The sequence below is a fragment of the Corvus brachyrhynchos genome, unplaced genomic scaffold (genome assembly GCF_000691975.1).
Source record: "Corvus brachyrhynchos isolate BGI_N302 unplaced genomic scaffold, ASM69197v1 scaffold72, whole genome shotgun sequence".
In the NCBI taxonomy this organism is placed as follows: Eukaryota; Metazoa; Chordata; class Aves; order Passeriformes; family Corvidae; genus Corvus; species Corvus brachyrhynchos.
In genome coordinates, this window is record NW_008236763.1 from 960,274 (window position 1) to 986,990 (window position 26,717).

At 51.3% G+C, this 26,717-nt stretch overlaps 2 protein-coding genes across 3 annotated transcripts in view; one reads left to right on the forward strand and one right to left on the reverse strand.

Moving 5' to 3' along the window:
* The window catches only part of TAF11 (TATA-box binding protein associated factor 11), a 4,041-nt gene extending 2,285 nt beyond the window's left edge, over nucleotides 1-1,756 (forward strand). Inside the window, exons 2-5 of the mRNA XM_008644775.2 lie at nucleotides 6-130; nucleotides 307-394; nucleotides 624-720; nucleotides 1,346-1,756. Of these exons, the coding sequence (XP_008642997.1) occupies nucleotides 6-130; nucleotides 307-394; nucleotides 624-720; nucleotides 1,346-1,476 (441 nt within the window). The 3' untranslated portion in view covers nucleotides 1,477-1,756. The remainder of the gene's footprint in view (nucleotides 1-5; nucleotides 131-306; nucleotides 395-623; nucleotides 721-1,345) is intronic.
* A 224-nt stretch (nucleotides 1,757-1,980) lies between these two features.
* UHRF1BP1 (UHRF1 binding protein 1) overlaps nucleotides 1,981-26,717 on the reverse strand; it is a 36,595-nt gene continuing 11,858 nt past the window's right edge. Inside the window, exons 3-22 of one of the 2 annotated variants that reach the window (XM_017727208.1) lie at nucleotides 15,838-16,001; nucleotides 15,046-15,084; nucleotides 14,487-14,578; nucleotides 14,106-14,295; nucleotides 13,808-13,948; nucleotides 13,096-13,266; nucleotides 12,372-12,549; nucleotides 11,961-12,047; nucleotides 11,666-11,830; nucleotides 11,040-11,182; nucleotides 10,139-10,280; nucleotides 9,468-9,661; nucleotides 7,675-9,215; nucleotides 7,255-7,451; nucleotides 6,631-6,776; nucleotides 6,394-6,541; nucleotides 5,229-5,500; nucleotides 4,789-4,897; nucleotides 4,289-4,404; nucleotides 1,981-3,872 (exon numbers count right to left, since the gene is read on the reverse strand). In XM_017727208.1, the coding sequence (XP_017582697.1) occupies nucleotides 3,747-3,872; nucleotides 4,289-4,404; nucleotides 4,789-4,897; nucleotides 5,229-5,500; nucleotides 6,394-6,541; nucleotides 6,631-6,776; nucleotides 7,255-7,451; nucleotides 7,675-9,215; nucleotides 9,468-9,661; nucleotides 10,139-10,280; nucleotides 11,040-11,182; nucleotides 11,666-11,830; nucleotides 11,961-12,047; nucleotides 12,372-12,549; nucleotides 13,096-13,266; nucleotides 13,808-13,948; nucleotides 14,106-14,295; nucleotides 14,487-14,554 (4,134 nt within the window). In that variant the 5' untranslated portion in view covers nucleotides 14,555-14,578; nucleotides 15,046-15,084; nucleotides 15,838-16,001 and the 3' untranslated portion in view covers nucleotides 1,981-3,746. The other variant, XM_017727207.1, reaches the window with a different exon arrangement.

Consider the following 26,717-nt stretch of genomic DNA (forward strand, 5'->3'; position numbering starts at 1 on the left):
CGGAGGGGGAGGCGGCGGACGCGGAGGCCCCAGGGCTGCAGCAGTGTGCGGCCAGGAAGGTGAAGCTGGAGCTGAAGGAGCGGAAGGAGAAGAAGCAGAAAGTGGACGAGGACGAGATCCAGAAGATGCAGTGAGTGAGTGCCGGATGGTGCCTGGAAGCTCGGGAATCGTGTCCCCGGTGCCGAGCCGCAGCCCCGTCGCAGATTCCCCCTCCCAGCCCGGGTTACAGCCCAGCGCTGCCATCTCCTCCCGGGGACCGCGGCAGGGCCTTCGCGCGGCTGTAAATGATCGCTCTCTCCGCCGCAGGATCCTGGTCTCCTCCTTTTCTGAGGAGCAGCTGAACCGGTACGAGATGTATCGTCGCTCCGCCTTCCCCAAGGCCGCCATCAAGCGGGCAGGAGAGAGGCAGCAGGAGCCCGAGCAGGGCGGGCTGGGGGCTCCCCGGGGCCCTTCTGGAGCTGTGCCACCCCCGTGGCTCAGCCCATTGTTCTGGGACAGCTGATCCCAATGGATTCCAGCGCGGTGGCCCAAGGGCAGCTGCAGCTCAGGCTCTGCCCCCAGCACCCCCGAGGGGCTGGGTAGGGCTGAGAGGCTCTGACTGTCCCCATCTGTCCCTGTCCCAGCTCATCCAGTCCATCACCGGCACCTCCGTGTCCCAGAACGTTGTCATCGCCATGTCGGGCATCTCCAAGGTGTTTGTTGGGGAGGTGGTGGAGGAAGGTGAGTGGCACCTGCTGAGTGACAGGTGAAGAACACGGGGTAAATTCCCTGCTTGGAGCAGGATGTGGAACAGCCCCGGGTGTTCGTGGTTCTCCCTTCCTGTAGCAGCTCTGGTTCAGAGCAGAGCCCAGTGAAGCTGCCACAGCCCCTCTGATCCCACCGGTGCTGCTGCTGCTCCTCCTCTTCAGGTAGAGAACCTGAGGTAGCAGCTCTGTCCCTCAGCCCCAGAGCAGCTGCATAACGAGGATCTCGTTAGTGCTGCAGGGACAAAGTTTGGGACAGGGGCTGGGAGCTGACCCAGCTATTCCTGCTCAGCTTTTGGGGGGATCACAGCCCATGTGTCCATGGCCCACCCGGCCCCTGGGACTCCAGAGCAGAGGCTGTGAGCTCATCCATTCCCTGGATCCAGCATCTCCATGGTGGCAGAGTGGTTTATAAGCTGTCCTGGTTGCTGCCCTGGGACTCCTGTCAGGGAGGAGCTCACGGAGCCAGGTTCATTGCTGGCTCTGAGCTGCAAACCCCGAACACAACCATTATCTGTTCCCTTTGAAACTGCACTGCAGCAGCAGCAGGGGATGGGCAGAGCTCAGCTGTCCCCTGACTGACATCTCTCTCCATTTTCCAGCGCTGGATGTGTGTGAGAAGTGGGGGGAGCTGCCCCCCCTGCAGCCCAAGCACATGAGGGAGGCCGTCCGGAGGCTCAAGGCACGAGGGCAAATCCCCAACTCCAAGTACAAAAAGATCATCTTCCACTGAGAAAGGTTGAAATGAGCTTCCTGTAGGACCTTCCCACATGGACTCTTCTGTAAGGCCCCTTTGGGGTGGCCTGTGGCACCCCAACGATGCTCCTGCTGTCCCTGCCCACCCTGGGCTCGGGACCCCACACTGAATCCATCCCTGACCTGGACTTGGGGAGTCCTCTGCCTCAGCATGGCAGGGAAAGGAACATCAGAGCATTTCCTGCTGGCCCAGAGGTGCCATCTGTGCCCAGATGTGCGGCTTTTTTTGTACATTAAACTTATTCTTGTGTTGGTAACCCGAGTGCTGCTGGGACCTGCTCGTTGTGTAACCCGAGGTGCTCCCAGAGCCCCTGGGGCAGGGCTGGTTCCCTGGGAACCCATGCTGGGAGCTGAGGCATCTGAAGTGGTGGCTCAGCTGTGCTTGCAAATCCAGTGTTCCAAATCCAGGAGCTGCCCCTCAGGCAGCACCGTTGGGAAGGGAGTGGGAGGGGAAAGCAGGAAAAGAGGCCCGAGGCTGGAAGGAGGTTAATGAGTTTAATTCTGCTCGTGGTTCACAGAACCAGTAAATGCATCAGTGGAAACAAACTGCAGCAAAGTTCCAATACTGCCTGAAATTCAAATTCAAGTTCAGCCTTGCACGTTCCCCCTGTCCCCTTCCAGGGGCCCTGGGAGCTGCTCCTACCCTGTGAGAGGTGCTGAGGCCACGTGCTCTCCCATGGCACCTGTGCTGGGCAGGACTCCCTGGGCTCTCACTGGAACAGAGGAAGAATCCTTAAATAAGAGGCTCCAGGAAGTAAACTTTGATATTTGTGAGGATCCAGGAGGTTTTGTCCTCCCACTTGTGTGGGTTTTGGGTTACAGTCTTTTTTACTGGGTCTTCAAAGCAAAGGAAATGCTTGAATTCTTCAACAAAACCCATTGACTGAAGTTGCTGGAGCAAGGAATTTGCTGTAAACAACCTGGCCCCAGCTGTGCTCAGCCTGCACACGTGGGAGAAGCTGTGGGACCCTGCAGGTGGGCACCAGGGGTGGGCAAACCCTTGGCACCCTGCTCCTTCCGCTACTCACACAAAATGTAATGAAAATTTGAAAAAGCAGAAGAGAAACCTATTTTCAAGCAATTAATGAAGAAAAAGCAGGAATACCTTGGCATTCCACCTCAGCCAAGCAGTTCTCAGAGCTCTTGCTCCCCCACAGGGAGAGGGAGCAGCAGAAAGGTTTGGTGAAACAAAGTCCAGCTCCTGCTCATGGGCTCTGGGCAGTTCCCAGCGATGCTCACAGGGAACTGCTCCACACAGGTGTGTTCCAGTGTTTTCTTTTTGGGAACAGGGCTGGCAGGTGGTTCTGGTGTCCCATCCCAGGCAGCCCCTCAGCCCTGCTGAGAGATTCCACCCAGTGCTGAAAACCCCACAGCTCCTTCCTCAGCAGCCACGGCTGCTCCTCGTCCCCACTGGGAAACGCGGGCACACAAAGCTTTGAGGACAAGGTGCATCCCAAAAAACACCCAGGTCATCTCCTTCTGAGACTGAACCAACTTCCCTCACCCCGTTCTTTGATAGTAAACTTGAAGTTTAAACAGTGCCTTGTAAGGAATTAACTCCTGCATCAATAAAGCCAACATTGTGGGATTAAGTGGGAATGAACTGGACTAAGTCTCATACACTGCATCCATCTCTACACAAGGAATTAGTGGTGGAAAAGGGAATCTGAAGGAATTTCTTTACTATCTTGACCCTGTTCTTGAGGGAATAGTGAACGGTGTGCCCTCACTCCACAGTGGGAAATCCCATCTCTGCTTCCAGGTGACAGCAGCCCTGCTCTCCCACCAGAGCCCTGACCCTTCTGCTGCCCCTGTCCTGTCACTGCCCAGGTGCTGAAGTGACCACCCTGCTCCTGCTGCGGCCCCTGGCAAGCACAGCTGGGCAAGAACACAACAAGGAAGGGTGAAAGAAGCAGAAACCCCAACATGGGCCATGTCCAGATGTCACCACAAAAGCTGGAGGCTGAAAGGCACCCACAGATGAGGAGACATGGGGTGTCCCCCCAGCATCTGACCTGGTGTTCGTGGGCTGACCATGCCCTGGCTCAGTGCAGCACTCCCAGGCCAGAGCAAAGAAAACTCCTTCTCATTCCTCCCATTTGTCTCAGCCAGGCCTCCCTCCCTCCCTCTCCCCAGTCCTATGCAGTCCCAGCTGGTTTCAGTCCGAGAGTTGGACCCGTTTGGCAGCGAAATGACCAAACCTGCCCCGCTGGTGCTGGTCCCCTGTCCCTGGCAGTGCCGGCACCGTCAGAGCTGGAACAGGGGGTTGTATTTCCTGATCTCCTGCAGAAGGCGAGCCTTGTCCATGTTGGCTTCTGCCAGGGCCAGTTTCATGGTCTGGAGCTCCCTCTGCAACTCTGGCACTTGCTTGAGCTACAAGAGACAAGCAGAGAACAAGGCTGGAGTCCTCAAGGTACACAGTGACCTGCTCCAAGGGAAACCACAGCAGGAGCTTTTGGGATGAATTACACAGTGTGACACAACCACGCTGACAGAATCTCTCTCTGTGGGAACCTCTCAATTCCTGTTTTTCTAACAAGGAACTGGTCAAAGTGGGGAAGATGGAGCCAATCAGAAATCCCCAAACAGATTATGAAAGGGAACAAGTGAGTTCATGCTGGACAAGGTGCCTCACTCCTCGAAACACTCATAGGAGGAGGCACAGGCTGTTCCTCAGGGCACTCCCTTCCTGCAGCTCACCACACCTGCCAAGGACTGCAAACACACAAAGGCAGAAAAGAATTTCCAGCTCTCTGTTGTCCAGACAGCAACAGGCAGCAGTGACTCACCTGCAGCCCACGTGCTCCTGCTGCTGGGGCTGGTGAGCCAGACTGTGCTGGGGCCTTCTGCTCCTCAGGGACTGACACAGGTTTTTCCTGTTTCGCTGAGTCCTTCCCCTGGGAAGCTGGAAAGCAACAGAACCCACTCAGGTGTGGACATTCACACAACAGGACTCTCAGAACAAAAAGAGTATCTTTAATTAATTTTTTTCCTTCCTGTTTTCCCTCCCTCTTTTTAAACAGGGAAACAAAATTCTCTTTTCCCTTTTAAAATGGAGAGACTAAAAGGTAATAATGGATCCTGTCTGTGTGTGCTCAAGGAAACACCAGGCACGAATTCTCACACCAGGAACAGAGGCAGGGACTGCTCCCACAGCAGGGAACACACACAGGGACTGCTCCCACCCCAGAGCCCATCCTTCCCAGCAGCAACCATCACGTTTCAGTCCCAGCCTCCTCCAGCACAGCCCGGGGGTGCAGAGGGACAATAAAACCAGGACGTTGCTGACCTGTGAGATAGAAGATGCCGTCATCCCTGCGCCTCACCACAACGTGATCCATTGCCAAGGTGATGGGGACAGGGCCAGGGGAGGTGGGGTACACCGGGGGGCTGTCATCCTGGAGAAACACAAAGAGAAGGGAAGAGCTGCTGGGATAGCTCTGGGAAGGACTTCCCTTGCCTGCAGCCTCCTCAGGAGCAGCGTTCCTGACCGGCAGCACTGCCGGACTCACGGGGGTACCCACCCTAGGGAAAGGCCTGGCTTTATGTACAGGGTGTACAGGTACACACTTCCCTTGTGCTCCTCATTCATCCCTAGGGCAGCTTTTAGAAGCAAAACCAAACAGCCTCAGGAAAAGAGAAGCTCTACAGAGGCCCCCAGCAATCCCACAGCGTCCCTTCCCAAGCAGAATCCTTCAAGTGAGCTCTGCCCTGGGGGGAATCTCTCACCTTCAAGGTGATTTTGGCATCCACAATCTCTATCTCCATGGGGATCACCTCTGGGATGATTTCATCCTCTAGGAAGGGTCCCAGGCTGGTGAGGCAGGACGTGCAGAGCTCTGTGGAGCGGCTGTGGAGCAGCATCCGGAGGAAGCCGTTGCGCTCGGCCAGCGGCGAGTGAGCGGCCGCGCACGGACCCGACTCCAGGCGCAGGCACACCTCGGGATGGGGCTGGATGGGCTCAGGGCTCGCAGGCTTCTCCACACCTGGGTCTCCTAGAGCTGGAGCAGAGAGATCTCACTGCACAACGGGACACCAGTGATCAGGTATCAACTCAAAACGGGCATCCTGGGAAGCCCATTTCTGTCCAAAAGCAGCCAAGTGACCTCAGTCTGACATCATCTCTCACATGAAAGAAATCCACATTTCAAAGGACTAAGAGCCCACATCACCAAACTGGCACCAGAGCTGGACTATTTAAGGTCCCAGGTGCATCCCTTAATCACCACACTTTAACACTGGCCCCTGTTTTGCATGTGCAGGACCTGGCCCAGTGCTCCACTCGCTCTCCAGAGCTGCCCCAACTCTGCCCTCCAGAGCTGCTCCAGTGCCCTGGTTCACTCTCCAGAGCTGACCAGCCTTTCCTCACCTCTTTGCCCCACCGTGGCCACTGGCAGGACTGGGAAAGGCAGGATCAACAGCCTGGGAACTGCTCACACTTTCACTTCAGGTTTGGGGTTGGAGCTGGTTTTGGTTTTGTTTGGGTTATATTTTTTGGGTGTGTGGGGAGGTAGTTCATTGTTTTTAGGTTTGGCTTGGGTTTTTTCTTAATTCAAATTTAGGGGAAGTACTGTAGACCAAAAGCATTTTTCTCAGAGCAGGAATAACTTCAGGGTTTCCCTAGACAGCTTTATTTTAATCTTTTCATTCATTTCATGCATCCTAGCAGCAATTTAAAAAATCCCAATCAATGATTACTAGGCACCACAGAGCCTGACTGTGTAGGCACTTGGGAAGCATCTTTCAAATGCCAGATCTGAACCCTCACACGTGAGCTGTGTTCAATCCTAACCACCCCAAACACCGAGGCTCCAGTTAATGGAATATCCCCTGAGGCAGGCTGGCGTAAAAGCCAGTTCTAACAGTGCAGCTGAGTCCCAGAGCAGTGTCTTACCCACGTAGCCACGCAGGAACTGCCACATCCCAACATTGTTCAGCTGCTCTGGAACCACATTCATCACTTGTAAAGCCACAGACAAATCATCTCCTTGTACCTCTGTTGCACAGTTCACATCATTCATCTTCAGCACGAGGACAGACACCTGAAACAGTCACCAAGAGCTCACTGGTTACAGTAAACACCTCGCTTTCAGACCCCCTCAGGGACAGAATCCCAGTGCCAGGGACTGACCAGCTGCAGACTGGGGTCTTCACTCTGGGATGTGGAGCTGTTCACCTCCAGAGACCCTCCACCCTCATCCACCAGGCTGCTTCTGCTGCCGGTGTCATTGTGGGCCTGAGGAAGCTGCCCCGAGGGAAGAGGGTCCAGGCTGGGTTCTGAAAAAGAAGCAACAACAACTCAATTCCATTTCTTTTTCTGGAAGTCCTGATGTCAGCATCTGCCTGAATCTCTGGCCTCTCTGGAGGGTACCATCCTCTGCAGAGCTCTCTCCAGCTTCTCAGATGAGTTTAAGCAACACAGGGTTGAAGTGAAAGATGTCCAGAGTACCCAATGTCCAACCAGCCCTTCCTAAATGCTCTGTACCACCCACCACCAGCACATCACAGCCCCTATAGCCCTCAGGACACCACTGGGACGTGCAGGGCCACCCCACAGTCATTTATCCTCCTCATCTCAAGATAAAGGCAGCTACAAAAGCAGAAAGAGCCACTGTGAGGGAACTCCTTAAGACCTTCAAAAACAAAGAGCAGCAAAAGTGATTCCACAGAAATGCAGCATGGATGAGTTGCCATGGCACAAAGCCATCACCCCTGTGAGATGAGGGGTGGGGAGAGGAAAAGCCAAGGGCTTTACCAGAGTCTGTGAGCATCACGAAGCCATCGCTGCCATCACTGTCCATGGACAGCCCATCCTCAGGGCCACTCCCATCCACAGATGTGGTGTCAAAGGAATGCTGGGACGAGGTCCTCTTCATGGAGAAGAAGCGCATCCTGCCGCTGCCCACCCCGCCCGGGGTCACTGCTCCCTCCTCTGCTTTGGGCACAGAATCCCTACAAAAAAACCCAACAAAAACCAGTGATAAAGGCAGGCAGCTGAGCCTGCAGATTATCTGAGTGCTGGGTTGGTCTCTGACCACTTGCAAGTCAGACTTCAGCATCCTCAGAGCAGCCCCAAGGGACGAACACTTAACCCATCTCCAATCCAAACAAAAGGGAGAGGGAGCAGCTGGCCTCTGTTTCCCCCTCCTGCAGCCCGGCAGCCTGGCCCGCTCACCTGGCCGGGGGCAGGGACAGCATCCTCTGCATGGTGGAGGTCATCTTGTCCCGGCTCAGGCTCAGGGCATCCTTGGTGAGGGACATGGCCTCCTTGGTGAGGTCCATGGTCGCATGCAGAGCTTCCTTCGTGGCATCCTTGGTGATGTGCAGCGCGCTGGAGAGCTCCACCTCGATGTTCCTCAGCGGGATGAGCTCTGCCTGGCCATTGAGGGCAACGCCTCCTCTGCCCGAGGGCTGCGTGTCCAAGGCTGGGCTGGAAGGGAGAGCAGGGGGGCTCTGAGGATGGCTGCTGGTCTCTGCCGGTCTTTCTGCAACCAGGGCTTCCACAGCTTCGTGTGCTTCCTCTATCAAGCCTTTCTCCTCTGCGCCCTTACCACGGGGAGCTGCGCTCAGAGCTCCGTCGCTCGCGGATCTCGGGAGCCTCTCCAGCGGGACAGTGGCACCGGTGTCCTGGATCCCGCTGTCCTCTGGCAGCTCTGAGGTGCTGCCTAAGCCCTTCTCCGAACTGCTCTCCGATTTCAGCTCCTTCTCTTCAGCTGCCAGCCCCTCCTTGCTGTCTGAAGGCGAGAGCTCAGACTCGATCAGGCTGGTTGTGTCCGAGTCCAGGGATCTGGGTTCCAAGACAGACCCTGGAGCAGGGGTCATGAGCAGGGCCACCTCAGCACTGTGGAACATAACTCCCACACAAGCAGACACAGGATCTAAAGGAGACCCAGTCATTTCCTGGGTATCTTGGGCCAGCTGCTCCTGTAGTGTTTGCAGAACTTCCTTCATCCTGAGCAGCACCAAGTACTGGTAGTGGTTGAGCCGAACTTTGACATGGACAGAGGAGGACATGAGCACGTGGATATCAGCAGAGGCTTCCAGCTCCTTACTGTCTACTCCATCATCAACTTCACAGTCAGATTCTCCCAAGATATCCATTGTGTCTGGAGCCTTAGAGATATTTTTCAGATCCTGGTCAGTCTTTGATCTTTGACAAACACTGTGTTCTCTGGAGAGGTTCTCGTTCTTGGAGTGGTTGCTAAAGCTGGCAGAAGGCTTGATTTTCACCTCAGAGGTGGCCAGTTCCTGTCGTTTAGATATCTGAGCTTGCCCCCACCTCTTGGGCAGGCAGGCCCATATGGAAAGGGGAAAAGGGTCAATAAAGCTAAGGGCTCTGCCCTTGGAGCTTTCAGCCCCCTCGAAGCCCAGGGAGAGCTCACTGAAATTCACAGACCACAGATCCTCAGAGGCAGAGGTTTTGTGAGGCAGCTGGGCAAAGCCTGGCTGCTTCTGCAGCCTGTCATCCACCTGGTAGGCGTGGCGCAGGAACAGGGTGTGGAGGAGGCTGAATCTGTCCTGCGTCCGTGGGAACTCAGTGTAGCTGGAGTGGAAGAACTCTGACCCCGCGAATTTACGGAAGAGGCTCTGGAGGTCCTGGCAGCTGCAGGAGGGAGCATGGCGGGTGTTGGTGGCTGTCACCTCTGACGTGCAAACACAGAGGGCCCGCGGCCGGTCCCGGTGGTCTGTGACTTTCTTATCCACGGGGATGTTGAGCTGCAGGGGGAAGAGAGACGTGACAAGGCAAGAGGTGAGAAAAGAATAACAGAGGCTTATCCTGGATGAGAACTCCGGCACCAGCTTTGCTGCCCACACACCAAACAAAACCAACACAAATGGCAGACAGAGCAAAGCCAGAGGAAGGCAGCAGGTTTGTCTCCTGGTTATGGACTCCAGCTATGTCCTGGTCTCATGTTCCTTTCACAGAGAGAACACTGAAGACTGGGAAAGGAAGGAAGAGAATGGTACCTTCAGCCTGAAGCCATCCAGCCGGACATCCACGTGCTCATCCCGCTTGCCTGAGTCCTCCAGCTTGTAGATGGCTTTGAACTGCTCCAGGCTGCGACACAGATCCAGGCAGAAGAGGTTTATCCAGAGCACACTTGGTGTGTCCAGGGTGAGCATCAGGCCGTTCAGCTGCACGTACAGGTTTGGGCATGGAACTAGAAAGAAACAGATTAATGATAGCAGGAAAGGCCCCTCGGGCGCTCTGCAGCTCAGTGCAGAACCTGCACTGACAGCACCAATGCAGGGGCTTCACCACCCCTGGGAGACACATCTTGGAAGGGGAGCAGCTGTGGTGCACCCAGAGAAATGAGGTGACCCACTGAGACAGCACCCAGAGCACCCCATGGCCCCGCTCCAGGGCTCTCAGTAAGGCTGAACCACAGGAACTGGGCAAACAGCAGCTGCTGCAATTCCTTCCTGCAAGCACAGCTCTGCTTCCACATTGTGCACAAACCCCATCCCACCTTCCCACAGGCAAAAAAAAAAAAAAACCCAAAAAAGCCAACAACCCTAAAAAAAATCAGAAAACTAAACAACAATGGACAGAGAACATCTAACAGGGTTAACACATCTAAACAACTGATGATTCTTTAAGAAGCTTGTGAAAGAAGGTGCTAACCTTGATGTATTACCTGGAAAGTCCTGATTGTCTGGGAAGTAATATTCTGTGAATTCAATATGGATTGCAGAGACCTGGTCAGGGAGTTTGAAGATTTTTCTACTACATGAAAGCAAGGTGGAGGGTTTCTTACTTTGTTGCCCAGCTGTAGAGACCTGAAAACAGAATGGAATGCAGTTGTGCAGAACTCAGACTTGGCAAACCCAAGTGTCCCAGTGACCCTGCAGTTGCCTGTATTCAATCCACCTCATTTACACATCAAACATACGCTGCTTTCAAGCAAAAACATAATTTTCTTCTACCTGCTGATATTGCCAACTCTTCCCCTTTGAGGGAATTTCGTTCTTTGTGTCTCCTGTCACTGCTAGTAAGAGCTGTGACAAGCAGAATTAGGTGACATGAACAAACAGAACAGAAATCTCTTACAGCTGTCTGTCTGCAAGATCAGCAGCACGCTGGCAAGTCCATCATAGTATCTGGTGCTGCACAGAGCAAAACCAGCTCTTGGATGGATACAGGGCACATGGATGCAGGGCCCGATCCAGGCTGGGGATGCTCTGTCCCAAGGCAGAAAGCCTGAGGTGAGACTCACGCCTCCTCTGTCAAAAATCCACACCCTGGGTGGCTTCTCAAAGGCATGGAATGTTTTACACTGGGCCTGCTAATGCTTGGTGTAAGCTTAGATAGGAACAGAGGGCAGAAACCCGTGGTTATGCAGTTCCCTCTGAACATGAAAACTACCAGCAGGTCACTCTTGGGTTAAAAGCTTTACAGGCAACATCATAACAGCATTTAGGTTCTCTGGGCAGTGTTTTGGATGTCGCAAGATTTGCATGATTCATTTAAATCATATCTGGTTCAATTTCCTTTTAAAAAGTGCCATTACCACTGGCAGACAGTGCTGAGCTCCCTACCTGGTGAACATCCAGGTCATCCACCCGCACCACCACGCAGCTGGAGCGCAGCCGGTGCCAGGGCGGGTGCCGGAGCTGCGGGAGACTCGTGGGAGGAGCCCGGCCCTTCTCCAGGGGGCTCTTCTGGGGACTCTGGGGAGGGTCTGTGGGGACAGACAGGCAGAACCAGCAGGGTTTTAGTCACCTTCTTTGCACCATCAGTACCAACACCTTCGTGCTTACTGAGCAGAATTAACAGCCCCAAAATTAGAAACGCATGAACACAGCTGGGCAGGAGAAACACTCAGGACTTTTGAAGGAAGAACACTGTGAAAGGTGAGTCTGTTCTGTGGCAAGAGAACACCCCCCTCAGCCAGGCCTTAAGTATTTAATTTCAACCTTATATACTCACTTATGGAGAAACTCAACAATAATCCAGGAAAGGGATCTCTGCAGCCTGTCCATCCTTGCTGCAGTGCTACCCCAGCCACTTCCCTTTGCCATTATATTTATGATTTTTAGAGTGCTATGCATTCTTGCACCAACAAATCAGCCTGCTCAACTGGGGACAGGCAACTAGAGATTTTGCTGGATAGAGCAAAATTGCTACCACCTCCTGCTTCACTGGTTTTATCAAATACCATTACCTGGCTTCCTTTTGAAGGGGGAAAGTGGATTCCTGGCAAACACAGGGTCTGTTTCTTCATAAAACTTCTCCATCTTGCTTTGAAATTCACTGACCAACTTCTTTGCCCACTGTCCCCGTGTCTCCATTGCTTCACTGTACCTCACCCAGTGCTTGCAGGCATCTCCTGCAGGAAAGCAAACATCTTGGCTTTGAAATGAGGTTTCTTCCTTCCAGTCTAGTCTGCAATCATAGAGCAGTTCTAGAAACTCCCTTTTTAACCCCCTCCTCAGGTTGTGAGGCCACAGGCTGCCTACCTGCCCTGTGGAAAGGATAATAGTCAAAAGCCATCCTCCTGAATGTCAGCTGGATGGCACCTCCCAGCATCCCATGCTTCAAAGCACCTGTGGGGAATAGAGCAGAGGAAACCATGGTCAGCTCTGCAATCCGAGCCCTGATCCAGGAGAATTCAGAACCACATTGCTCTGAGTGCCACCACTGATTAACTGACTGACACCATCACCGGGATTAGGACACCATCTTTAGGAATCTGCACCAAAATCTTGTCCTAGGCAAGGAGAAAGGACACCTGAATCAAATGGCCAACAGTTGATATGGTAAGAACCAGGCCTGGAAACTCAAATCCCAAACTGCAAGACCCCAGTGCTTCCCAGCCCCCTTCCAGACAGAAAATTGCTGCCTCTGCTGTTGTTTTCCTTTCTCCTGACCTGACTCCCGGGTGTGGCTGTCGTCACAGATGTGCAGGTCCAGGTGGGAGATGAGGAGGTGGTAGGAGGACTCCTTCATGTCGTGCTTGTCGAAGTACTGCCCGATGCTGCTGGCGTTGGGGGTGCCTCCAAAGGGCTGAGCCCAGGACTGCTGGGCACTGGGAGCAGGGGGGGTGGTCTGCAGGACAGGGACAAGCTCGATGAAAACTCGGAGAGAGGGAAAACACAGAGGTTATAATGCAATTAATCAACTCATGCAAATCTTCCAGCCTGCAAGGCATCGGTTTATAGGAATAGAATTGGGATTCCCAAGACCTGGATCCTTTCCTGTGTTGTCATGAGCAAAATCCTTTGTCTGCAGCTCTGCCAGCTGCATGCACTTCTCTTGGAAGATCTTTCAAGTCCCTTTTAAGATTCCTGGGCAAAAAGGGCCAAGTATTCCCCATCCCTCCTGTGCAACCTCACTGCACTACATGTGCATCTCTGCCTCTCTGGAGCTTCCAACTCCAGCAGCAATACTCCTCTTCCCTCATCCTTGACTTGGGAAACGTGTTGTATTGGCAATAAATCCCACTCCTTTGGTCACCTCGCTACCCCACAGTCCTTGTGACACTGACCTGACACCACGAGTTCCCATCAGGGAAAATTCTGTGAGTATGGGCAAGATGCCACACAAACAGAAGCTGTCCTTTTCCCTGGCAGACCAACATCCAACCTCACTCACCTGTACAGACTCTGGTGCCAGGCTTTTCCTCTGCTGAGCAGATTTCTCCATGGCTTCACTCAGAGACTCAGCATATTTCATCATTGCTTTCAGCTGAGAGTCCGTCAGCACCCAGAGCAGATCATCCAGCAGAAACATCAGCTTGGAGGCGACCACGTTGCAATCTTTGGTCTGAAACAGCAAGGATAGAGTTAGGGACTTCAAAAATTGCCCCCCACAGACATAGAGTCTTCATAAAATACAGAAGCAGAAAGAAGGGAGGCTGCTGTGAAACTCCTCTGAGAGATGTTATCTGGTGCATGTCCACAGCACCTCCTCTGAGATGGAAAGCAGTCAAAGCCACCTCCTCTTTAGGAGACAAATTGCTCACTCTTTAATTCTTTCTTTTTTAAATCATCGCATTTCCACTGACAGCTAAAAATCAGGCTGTCAGGCTTTCAGCTCCCAGTAGGGAGATGACAGCTCTCCTTGGGATGTTCAAACAGATTGAAAAACTCACTCCATCCACAGTATCCTCCCCTGGGAAAGAAACTGCTTTGACATTTGGTAAGAACACAGCTGTCTCTGACAGAAAACATGGAGAGATACATCAGTCTGGGCTCAACATTTTTGAAGGGAGAGAAGGGCTGTTGAGGACTGTGGGAGGAAATATGTATCATCTCTGCATCAGGCAGTGAGACCACATCCTGCAAAGCATGGAGGAAACTCTCACCCTTCTCTTGAGAGAGATCTGGATCCTCCCCTGGTTGGTGATGAGTCTCAGAGGAGTAGTGATAGGATCCTGATCACCATTGTCCGTGGCATCTGCCTCTATCCGCAGGGTCTGCCAGGTGAGCTCCTTGAACGTCAGAACCTGCCCAGGAGGAGAAAAACAGGAAAATGCTGAGGTTTTCCCAACTTCAAGGGTTAAAAAAACCCCTCCAAAACACTCAGAAGACATGAAATGAAACAAGGAAAAATCATTTATCACACTGTTCTTCTGTGATCCCAGTGCAGAACCAAGGCCTCACCTCTCCCCTCTGTGGGTCCGTGATGCGGGTGAGGCGCAGGTCACTCTGCTGCCAGTTGGGGTTGACACTGTAGCCCTGGAGCTGCCACAGCTCAAAAGAAGCGTGAAAGGCCTTGGAGTGAATCTTGATGGTGATGGAATTGACAACAATAAACATCCCTTCCACGACTTTCTCAGCAAAGCCATACTCACTGCAAAGAGAAGATGCCCCCATGTCATGACAAGAGGCCTGACAGAGGTAAGGCTCACACGGAGAAGTTTATAAGCAACACCAGAGGCACTTAAACCCGAGAGCAGGGAGGCCAGTGGTGAACCAAGGAGAACAGCAACCCCCACACCCCAGCAGGATGTCAGGGAGAAGCTGCAGGGCTCGGGGTCTGACCTCTGTCCGGCAGCGAGAGCGATGGGGGACTGTCCATTGGGTGGCCGAGGCTCCTCACACGTCCTCATCTCCACCTCCACCTTGTCCAGGTACTGCAGAGACACAATGTGGGAGCCATGAACACCACACCAAGCCTCAAGCTCAGCCCACCAGCCCTGGGGTGAGATTGCAGGGCAGGGACAACCAACTCTGGAGTCTCAACGCTCCAGACAAGAGTCTCATGTGTTAAAGCTCTCACACCGTCAGTGCCAGTGGGTAACCTGAAACCCCAGGAGTGGGGAAAACAAACAACAAAAAACAGGCACAAGGTTGCCCTGGACTTCCTTGGGAGCTCATCTGGCTCCATCCTGCAGTGAAATGAGGGTCTCATGGGAGGGCACTTGTGGCCCTATGTGCTGGAGGATTCAGGTCCAATGAAAATTCGAGCATTTGATGGTTTCCCTCTCCAGAATTTTTCTCAAGTAGAAGAGATTAAAAAGAGTGAGGAAGAAAAGGAAGAAAAGAAGAAGAAACAAAGCAGGGAGAAAGGAAGAAAAGAAGACAAGAGAGGCAACATTACCAGGCAGATTGGGTGTGTTTTCAGCTTCGTCCACTGGATCTGAAACGATAAAGTTGAGGTTATCAGAGTGATCTTTGCAGTGGAAAGTTTCAGAAACTGCAGGAAAACATCTCAGCCCAAACTTTGAGCCCCATTTCTCTAGGAAATGTACACAATGTCTCACTGTTTCCAGGTCAAACAGAGACACAGACAAGGGAAAAGACATTCCAGACGCCAGATCTACAAACCCAGCTGAGCTTTTGGATCTCATATATCGTCAGGAGTAATAGATATTCTGCAGGTCAAATTCTGCTATGGGGAACATTCCTGGCCTTTAAGAGTTTACAACTAACTGCTGCTGTTACTGGAAGTCACACAACTCTTTTGAAGACTGTGCACAAACCAAAAAGCTCCATTTTATTTTCATACAGCAACGTTCACTCTGTAGGAGGGAGAACAAATGTTTGTTACTAAACTGAGCAGATCTGACTCTAAAAACAGAGCACATCAGATGAGTAAGACAAGCTCATTTTTACTGTCACTTGGCAGAGTAGAACCATATTTCTTTTATAGAAAGTCTCTTTGATGTCCTTAAAACTTTTGAGTTCATGTAGTGCAACTATGGTTAGTACCAACTGCAATTAAACAATCTGGCAGCTTATAACAACTACAGAAACCCAATTTTTTGCTCTAAAAAGCACAAGGAGGAAGAATTTGTATGAATTCAGTGTGCAAAGTGCAAGTCCATGCACAATCTCAGCGATTCTGCCTGTAAATGGATAACTTCATCCATTTCAAATTGCCTCTGCTCACCCTGATCGAGGCCTTGTTGCAGTAGACCCGGGTGATGGCGAGCCAGGTGGGCAGCTCCAGCACATTCTGCAGCACCTCCTCATCCAGCTCCAGGTTGGTCAGCTGCCCCTGACCTTTCAGCGTGCTCAGGTTGATTTTGTCTGGAGAGAGGTTCTTGGTAAACCTACAAGGGAAGAAAGAGGAAACTCAAAAAACAGCCCCCAGCAAAGCTGCTGAGACTGCAGGAGCATTTCAGAGCTATTTTAATACCAGAGTCTGTTTGCTGTTCTGTTAAACCCTTTCTGACATTTTTAAACCCAAGGCAAGTTGGTCGCTCCAGAAAAAAAAAATCTCTATCTACACTTTGACATTTGGAGGATTTTTTTGTTTTAAACTTAATTCAGGTTTTAGAAACTGAAAATTTCCTTCTAAAGCTCTGGATCCTGTAAACCAGCAAAACTGCCCAAGGACAAAACCAAAGAAAACCAAAGCCAAACTCCAAGAGCTCAGCAGTTTTACTCCCCCCAGGACTGCCATGTCAGCAGGGAAAAGTTTAATTCTCTGGAGTCTTTTCACCCCGGAATGCAAAAGATCATTAATGAACTACTTTTGTGGATGTCCCTTTTAAACACCACCCTTGAAGCCCAGCCTGCTCTCTGGTCAGCGGGGCCAAACACCAACTCCCCTCCCAGAGACTGCCCCAGCTCCCTCCTCTGTTTTCTCTGCTTGAAATTCCTCCTCCCCAGGGCTGCCAGTGCTTCACCTCTGCTGTGTGCAGCCCTTCACACCCCTCATGTGCCCGAGATTTCAGTGTCATGGATAAACACTTGCAGCAGGACTGATCAAGAGCAGAGGATCCTGGTGTGAAAGCCTCTGACTTCATTAAAACCAGAGTGGCCCCTAAGGAACCAGAGCAGCCAGTTCAGAGGGCAGCAGATCACAGAAGCTGTACAAGTGTTAGCAACACTTCCCCATGTCAGAGAATCCCTCTGTGGCAGCAGAGCCCCTCCTGCCTCCATCAAACCCCCCTCCTGTGCAGGAGGAGCTGCCACCACGGGAGCAGGGGGCTGCACTCCAACATCACCCAATTCAAACTTGAAGAGTTCCTGCCAGACAACTTTCCCACCACTGAATCCAGGGCTTATTTCACACATTCCTCCATGCCAATGCTAATTCTCATTCTGTACAGTGGTCCAGAAAGCAGGATGGAAAGAAAGCCCCTATTGTCAGCGTAAGCAGGAGCAGGCTCCCAGTCACACGCTGCCCTGCTTGCTCCATCCCTGCACCCACAGCGTGGGGACTGCTCTGGGAGAGGCATGAGGGGCTTCTGGAACAGCCACAGCTCAAGGAGGAAAGGAGGAACCAGAGCCACACTGCTGGGATGCAGCTGCTGTAGGAGCTTGGGGTGTAGCACAAACCCGGCTGAGGCACCGGAGCGGCAGCTGAGCCATCAGCCCTGGGCTTCCAGGGGCAAAAGGGCCTTCCCAAAGCAAACATTTTGTTGGGAGAGAAAGTCTGACAGATGTTGAGATGTTGGTGTCAACCCTGTGCTAGTGATGCAGCACTGCTGGAAGGGGAGGGCAGCACACAGCTGTGAGTTTGCCCACTGCTGCTCTTCCCTCTGCAGACAGCTCCTGTGCCCTGCTGTCTCCTCCCTGCCCTGAGCCAGAGGGACACACTGACAGCTCAGACCAAGTTTACAACATCTGCCAGGCCAACACATTCCCTTCAAACTCGTCACTCCCTTTAACCAAAGGCTTCTTGTTTAAACACGCCCAGGGAGGTGGCCAAGGTCATTTTGGCTTCTCAGCATCTGCACCAAGAAACTGAAAATTCCAGAGTGTGTTCCAACAGCTGCTCCACTGGCAGGGAGCACTGAGAATCCCTACGATTTGGGCCTGGAGTCCTGTTGGGAGCACCCACAAACCCAGACACGGCTGAAAATTAGAGCAAAGCCCTCCAGAGGCAATACAGGAGCACCCCTGTGTTGCGTCAGAGAACCAGCTCTGCTGAAAGCTGCTGTCACCGTGTCCACTTGGGACTGGATGCTAAGAATACACCAAACACAACATGGACAGGTAATACACAGCACTCAAGCTCCCAGGCTGGTGTGGGCAGTGATCAGCTCACACTGGCCGAGCTTTCTCACACCTGCACTGAAGGATCATCCCTGGGCTCGGAGCCTCATCCCGGGATAAGCGAGCTCAGAGGGGAAGCTGCTTTCAGCTGGTAATGCAGAGGAAAAGTACAAGTGTTGCCTATAATTCTATACTGTCAAGTCTCTAAAGGGGGGGAAGGATGCCTAAGCTTTTTATACATTTTTCATATATTTGTAGCTGTGTAGATTGCTAATGCATGGCCGTAGCTCCAGTAGTTTTCCTATCCTTTTCCCCTCGATTTTAGAACAATAAGCTGACCTTCTAAACACATTCCTGAAATATTGTTTAGTCTTATTCCAAGGAGGGAACCTACAATAAGGCATAATAAGAAGTGGGGCAGAGACCAACTCCAAGGGGCTGGCCCAGGGGTGGGTTACTGGGGCAACTGAATCTCCTATTGGATGTACCTGTTAGATATCCTAATTACTTAACCTTATAAAATTGTAGAAATTAAATTCTGGGTGTGCCCGTCACCACCAAGACACCTGGAAGCTTCCAAATAAAGGTCTGCTTTTTACTTTACTATTCTAACACAAGGGTTTTTTCTCTTTTGATTATAGACAACACGAACACACATCTGAACCAGGGCATCACTTTACTTTAGTGTGTAGGTGTATCAAAAATACCAGCACACCGTGGAAGAACCAAAGCTGTGAAACAGGACACTATGCAGAGCACAGTATGAAACTTGATCCAGCCAAACCAAACAACTCTTTATCACCATCTCCAGTGAAAGGCTGTGGAGATCCTGCTGAGCAGGTACCAAAACCACCTCCAGTGCTACCAGACTCCACTCAAGAATCCTTCCATGAGGCACTCCACATGCACCAAAATGTGCCCTTCCACCTCCAAAGCAGAGCTTACAGACCCTACCCATGATGGGATAACAAAAGCTGCAGGTTTTGCGGAGGAAAAAAAAAAATTTCAAATGGAAACAAATTCTTTCTTTCAAACCACAGCCCACATTTCCCAGGGTATGCTGCCCGTTGTCAACCCTGCTTTCAGCTGCCGTCCTGTACAGGAATTCCAGACCTTCCATTGGAATAACCTCCACATTTGAGCCACGTTTCCACCCACATGTCAGACAGGGTTTAGAGGAGGCCTCAGGTGAGAGTTCCTGAGAACACAGAGTTCACAGGTGCCAGGTGTCTGTGGCTGCCTGAGAGGAACTGCTTTGGTCAGCACCAGGGGAAGGAAACAGCAAGAGCAGAACGTGTCAGATGTTTGCTGGCAGGCTCTCTCCATTCACACTCACCCACGGCAACGTCCTTGGCAGCACGGGCTGCTGGCTTAGGGAAAAATGAATGAAAATGGTGGCTACTGGGAAAACTGACACGGGAAGATATTTGCCCTTTTTTTTTTTTTTTTTTTTTTTGCAGCTCCATCAGAAGTCAAGCAGAGCTGAGCCAGTGAACTCACAGGGCAGCACTCCTTTTGAGCCTGCTGGGATTACCCTGACAAGAGTCAACCCTGAAAATCTATTTGCTCAATCATCAGCTTGAATATATATCAAAACATGATGCCACTACTGAAAACAACTGCTCAGTTCCTCAGCCTGCATATCCAGAGGCCACAAACTCACTGATTGCAAGAGGGAGTTTAGGTAAATCTGACTGCTGGCCCAAAGCCAGGCTAGAATCATAAATAAATTTATGCTCACATTTGTAGCTGTCTCGCCACACTGTCTCCAACTGAGCAAATGCACGGACAGATAATGTCAGAAGACATCTGAAATCATAAAACCTCTCCTCAGATCCCTGTCTCATTACCCTGCTGCCACATGGATCAGGAACCTTCTTCTCAAATACTCAAGAGTTTCTGCCTCAGCCTCCTCCCTGCAGTTCTGCAGCCATCACTGGCTGGTGGACACAGCCACCACCCGCAGCTCCACACCAGCATTTCTATTAATACCTTTGTCACTATGGCTATTATATGGGAGAGCTAATTAGCTGTACACCCGTGACCTTTATTTTGCCTAATGACAAGCAAAATCTCTTGGCAGAAGGAAGTGCACGACTTGTGACACCAGCCACAGCTGCAGGGAGCAGCTGGAAAGTCCCTCCAAACACAGGTAAGGCTGAAAGGGGGAACTGGTCAGCTCAGTGGGCAACCAGCCCAGGAACGACTGCAGATGAGGTTTTTGCCTCCACAAGGGTCACTGCAAGGAAAGAGATGAGGATTTTCTGCTTTGATTTGGAATACAAATATGTAATTTAAGCAACTATGACAGGAATTGGACATGTCAAAAAAACCCCAACAACTGTATTCGGACCAATGCAGATTTGCTCCTTCCCAAAAATCTTCCCAAGTCTTGCCTGGTCTGGTTTTGGACAGGGCATTTAGTGGGATTTCCATCTTCCTTGGGAAGATCTTCTACAATCCAAAAATCTCTGTGATGAGACATTTCACCTCAAATTAAAACCTCTTATCTCAGGAGCCAAAGAGCGTGTTTACTAGAACAAAAGGTTCACAACTGCTAAAGGAAAGGTCAGCAACTTTCCAAATCAGGGCTTCTCTCAAGGAAGGCAGCAGCAGAAGCTTTCAGTGCAGCACACATGACTGAGGATGAACTTAAAAATAATTTTGGAGGAAATAAAACTGGGCAAGTGGTCAAAACTTCTGTAAAAAGGGAAAAAGTAGCTGCCTCGAAGACACACAGGAAGAACCAAAAGCTTTTTCAGGAACAAAAGCCATTTTACCTCCTCGAACTTTTGGTGTTAGCAGGGACCACTCTGTCTGAGAGTGGGCACAGAGCTGCTCTGCAGACAGAGGCAAGGCTGCACAGGAGGAAGAGAAACTCGCTGAATTAGCAGAGGATGGGACTAATTATTGCACAGTATGAGATGGAAGTTGGTCTCACACCCATTTAGCACAAAGCCATTTAGAGTTTAAGGGAATCCAATCAACACCAAACTGCCCGATTGTTCAGAAGACAGAAAGCACCACATTTTTAATCATCTCATCACCTGTGCACAGCTCTTTGTACCCCAGATATCCTGGGAAGCAGTAACAGCTTCCCAAGTGGACAACCAGCCTGATAAATTCGCGCTGCTTGGGTTACAGGGCAAACAGTTTCCACGTAACGTGGTACCAGCCCGTCCCACACTCCTTATCGGGGTGGATTTAGGCACAGTTGGTGTCCCTGTACACACACGACACTGCTGGTGGCTTTCCATTATCAGCTTTCTGTTTTTCCAGGCTTCAACTGCATTGAATGAAAGGCTGGGCCTCTCAGCCACCCGAAGCCAAACACAAAACATCCTGATGAGTAATCAGTTGTCTTGGCTCTGTGTTACCTCCTGCAATATAACATGGCTAAGGGAAAAGGGCTTAGGAATTCAGTTCAGAGTTAAACTCGCAGGGAGAAAAATCAGCATTTCCAAGCAGATCAGGCACGAGACCAAACCACTACACAGAGCAGAACTCCAGCTCAGTTCTCCCCAAAGGCTGCAGCCTCCCTTGGCCCCAAGGACCCTTTCTTGTCCCAACAAGTATTTCTCTAGAGCGTTCTGAACGCTGAGAGGCTCCTTGCTCCACACCCACCAGCACCTCACTGGGTACTGGGAGCCCTGGAAAGCAAACCAGGAACTCATTTGAGAGGAGAAGAGGCCAGGTCTCTGCCAGGGGCTGAACTCCATCTCACTGAGGAGCTGTTTTGCTATTTCCAGCTCATTGCCTGGACACTCAGTAAAGTTTAAATGCCAGCTGCCCCATGCTCCCAACAAATCTGGAATGGAAACCCTCGGCACCGGCCAGGGAATTTCCCAAGTCTAATCCTAAAGCAAATAACAGATGAAAGAAAACTTGAAAGAAATCTAATAAATATAAGCACCGTTCCAAAGCTCTACTTCTTCATCTTCCAATCATTTTCATTTCCAGTGTGCAAAAACAAACAGGTTATTACCTAATTCTGACTCAGCTGAGCTGCTGCAGGGGAGGCATAGGCTCAGGGAGTCCAGGGGAAATAAGAAGAGCCCCTTTAACAGTCCCTTTCCATCAGTGAGACTGAAGGGCTCTGGCCACATTTTCCTCCTGAGCTACTCAAGTGCAATTTACCTTTGCTGCAACAAGAGCCTATTTAGCATTCCAGAAATGGCACATGTGTCTGGAGCTGAGGAGAAGTGGTTGGAAACACCTTGCACCTAGCAGCTCCATAAAACTGTCCATGTGGTTCTCCCAGCAAAGTGCAGCACAGCAACCGTGACTTTACAAGGGAAGACTTTAGACTGCTAAGGGAAAATGCCATGTCCTGTCTGTGCCCACTCCTTTTTCCCACCCTGTCTTGAACAAAGAAGTGGCAGATGCGTGTTACTTTACCCATAATAGCTTGGGGTTCTGCCTTGCCATCAAGAATTCCTCTATATTAAAAATTTTAAGAGTAAAAGAAGCCATCAAAATGTACAGGAAAAACAAGATATTTCCAAACTAAAACACTGAGTAAAGGGTTTACATCCAGCCTTACATGCTTTGCTGGGTACAGCACGCAAGAACTCAGAGACCAGCTCATCACCAGGGGCTTGGTGCTGCATCAGCAGCAGCTGCTGGGACCTGACAGAGCTTTTTCCTCATAAACTGCCTCATAAAGTCCTGCCACAAACTGCTTCATGCTCTGGATCCACCCTGGAACCATTACGTGGCCGAACAGCCCGTGTTGAACCGCGGGAGCAGGACACTGTGCAGACAGAAAAGTAACGGTTTTTATCAGTGTTTACCAGCTGGCAGCTCTGTGGTTTCATGTACTTCCCATTGCTGCAACAGCTATTTTAGTCAAGTAATCATCTTAGAGATCATCACAGAAATTTCCCTGATCACCGAAGAAGGATATTAAAGCAGCTAAAGCCGAAATTGCAAAGCTGGTCAGAGGTCTTGCTGCCTAAATCACTTGAGATTCGGTAGCTTCCTCAGGCCATTCCCAGATGCAATTTCTTTGCTTTCCTCCTTACCCACTGTGCTTGCTAAATTGCTTCCAGGTAATTTACAATTAAGATCAGGAAACTGGGAGAAGCCTGAAGGATTGGTAGCAAGCAAATCCCTCTTATTGGTGGTAGCTTTTCCTGGCTCTGAGGGTGTCCCACAGCCATGAGCTGCATGTGCCATCCTGTGACTGCAGCAAGGGCACAGCTGCAGCGCAGTGCTCGAGCATGCAGCGATGCTGCAAAACACTTCAGGGCAAGGGAGAGGCAAAGAGAGCTGGAACTCAGGCTCTGTTCTCTTACAGCAGTGCCCAGACTGTAGCATTTGGGCAAGAAATCTAAGCTGAGGGCAAAAAGCACTCTTTAGACACAGGGAATTCCCCACACTCCTGTGTTGGGCAAAGGCATAGCTGGTGACATGGCCTGACTTGCCTGGTGCAAGCCACGGAGTCCATTCCAATGATTCCTGAATGGCACAGAACAAATCCCATCTTCTGGGCTGAAGAACTGCTTCTGTTTCTTCTGCCCACCTTTTCTGAGGAGAGGGATGGGTCCCCTCGAGACAGCACGTCTCATTTCTGCCATCCTGACCCCAGGGAGTCTCTCACCCCCCTGGCAGGATGATCACAACTGCAAAGGCCTTTCTCTGCCCTGCCTTGGCCTGAGTGCAGGTCTCTGATGGTGGGGATGGACAGGGAGGAGTCACAGTCCTGAGCCAGGAGACCCAGACAGCTCCAAGGCCAACTGCAGAACAGCACAGCGCAGTGCTGGGTCTGGGAGTCAGCTCTCAGCTCTTTGTGTTGGCACAGAAGCAGCACCACTGCATGGAAGGGGTAATGCCAAAGGCATCTTCAGGGCCAGGAAGGGATTCCGAGATGCTCACATCCAAGTTAGGAAACACCAGCCCCCAGGAGGCCACGCGCTCCCAGCTCAGCATACGCTGCCACACCCACGTGTCCCCGCTGCAAAACGGGTCTGGAACAAACTGAAGCTACACCATGAGCCTGCCTGGTCTCTTCACTGACCCATCAGCTGCAAGGACTGGCTGCAGCTGCAAATGAGAGAGGGCAGGAAACAAGGCAACCTCGCCTGGAAAAAAGGGATGTAAGGCCTAATCCCTGGAATGGAGATGCAGGGCTCCACTGAGGTGCAGCACTATTTATGAGGAGCCACATGATGTTGTTTCTCCTGGCTGAGGACCTGACCTGATAAGCACCTCAGTGTTACCCTGCACACACTGCTCCACTGCTCTGTTCTCTAACAGGTTTTTTAATTCTGTTCCTAAAGCCTATCTCACTTACCTGTAAAGGTGGCTCCATCCTGTGCTGAGAACAGTTTGCCAAATCCACAACCTGCTATCCACTCATTTCTGTGCTGCACATCTGTTACACATCTGCCTGGATTGGCAACACATGCTCTGCACTCTCTTCTGCAAACAGGTCTCGTTTTCCACACAGGTTTTCCTCTCTGGTAACAGCTCTGCTGTTGTTAATTCCTCTCTCATTTCTCCTCTGCTCCCTTTTCACCCTACTTTCAGAGATTCCCAAAGTTACTCCTCAGCTGCAGCTCTCTGGAGCCCTGTCACAGTGAGACACATTTGTCCTCTCCTTCCCCTGTGTTCAGACCTGCCCCCAAACCCCAGCCCAGCTGCTCCTCTGCTGACACCAGCTTTTATTTCTTCCCAGCAGGACTGCACGTTGCATTTCCTCTGGAAGCCATGTCCTGTGTGCCTGTTACTCCACAAGCTCACAAGCTTCAACACGTGTCCCAAAAGAAAACGTCACAAAGCAGCTGTTATAGGCAGCAGGGGATAAATCTCTCCAATGAAATTAAATAAAAGCCATTTTGGCAAGGATTTCCACTGCAGTGCTGAGAACTCAAATCCCAAAGTGGCACCTGAAGTTGGGGCAGTTGGGCTTGTGGATAAACAGGGCCTTTGTCACACCCTGAGAACACGGATCTGCTGCGGCTACACCAACACTGGTTAAAAAAAAAAGGCAGTGAGAAGAAGCTACTTTCAAATAAGGCCAGGAAGAGGTAAAGGCAGCTTACTGATTTTATTTTAAAGCATTAGATGTGCTTCCATGAATAATTACAGGCTGGGGAACACAAGCATGCTCAGAGCCAGCAGCTGATGCCCGGGCAGGTCTTAGGGAGCCCCTGATGTTGGGTTCCAAACACTCCCCAGCACTGCAGCCCTGTGCCCGCCTGGAAACAGCAACTGAAACCACCTAATCTGTTTGCTTTTCCAAGCTAAATATAGGACAAAGGAGTGAAAGGCACAGATGGCGAAAGCTCCGCAAGTTTTTAGGTTCTCCTGCTCTAGGAATTTAAGCTGCTGAAGCACAACACAAGGCTGAGCCTTCTCAAATACCTTCACGACTGGGCAAAGCCCAGCTGTACCGATCCCCGCCGTGACCACCACGGCCATCCCGTCACACACGTGAGGGGGGATCACAGGAACAGTCGGGTGGAACACCTCATTCACATTTCCCTGATCCAGCTGCCTCTCCTGACCGCTTCCTTGCAAATCCACACACAGAAGAGGGACAAAAACACACCCCCGTGCAGAAGGGACTCCGAGTGGAGACACAACAAAAAGAACAAGGAATTATTTCATATGCAAATGTTAGCAGAAAATAAATGCGATTAATGATTCAGTAGCAAGATTCTTCCAGGCAAGTGAGTGTGGCTGAAAGAAAACCCAAAGGGAGGGTGAAGATGTGTTATTTGGAGGAAACAAAACCAGAAAAAAAAACCTTAATCTTTTTTATACACCATTAAACTGGGTTCAAACTGCATTTCTGCAAAGATCCACAATCCTTGTGCAAGTGAGGGGCAGGATCAGACCAATCACCCAAACGACAAAGTCCAGCTAGTAGGAAAACAGAGATGCTGAATGTTGTGGGACTCCTTGTTCTCCTTGGAACCACCCAAAGGATACACAGGTGAACACTAAGAACTGGCCCAATCAGAGGGAAAAAGGGGCACATTGGGCAAGAACGTGCTGTAACAGTGGTAAAGAGAGACCGAAATGCAAAATCAAGCAAAAGCACCAGCAAACTTGTATTTATGTGAAGAAAGAGAATTGTCCATGAGAACAACACCCACAGGAGCCGCACCCAGGATAAAGCCCAGCTCTGTTCCATCCTCTATCAAGCACTGCTCTCACCCACCTCTCCGTGGTATAAAATACTTCAATGCCTCCTGAGCAGGAGGCTGAATCCGTACTGACTACAACACACCTGTGTGAGGTGAACGAGACAGAAAGCTTGGAGGCTCGGGATGTCAGGTCTAGCAGAAATCCATTTAAACCAGCACCCAGAGCAGCTCCAGCAGCAGCTCCATCACCCCTTATTTGGGACAGTGCTGAGAGAGCCAGAGCACGGAGCAATTGGTGACAGACCCTGCACTGTGCGCTCAGGGTATGTGGGCATGGGCCGGGGCTCCAGACACTCCCAGGATCCGCCTCAGAGGTCCGGGATTCATGGATCACACCAGCACTGACCCCACGAAGCCCACACAGGTCACTTCAGGCCCCTCACTCTGCACCTGAGCGCGTCCAGCAGCAGGGATGGAAAGGACCTGCTCAGAAAGCACAGAGGACAGGCGCTGTGCAGTGCTGTGCCCTCACCTGCACCCTCACAGACACGGCACTTTTCTGTTCGCGATCCTCTGATCCCGCAGCGATGCAGAGCGAGGTGGTGCCCGCAGCCATGAGATAACACAAGCAGCTCTTTTCTCGCCGTGAAGGGAAACTGAGGCACCGCTGTGTGCCCAAGGCCCGCCCCGAGCAGCGGCACAGCCGCGGGCGGCGCCGCGCTTCCCG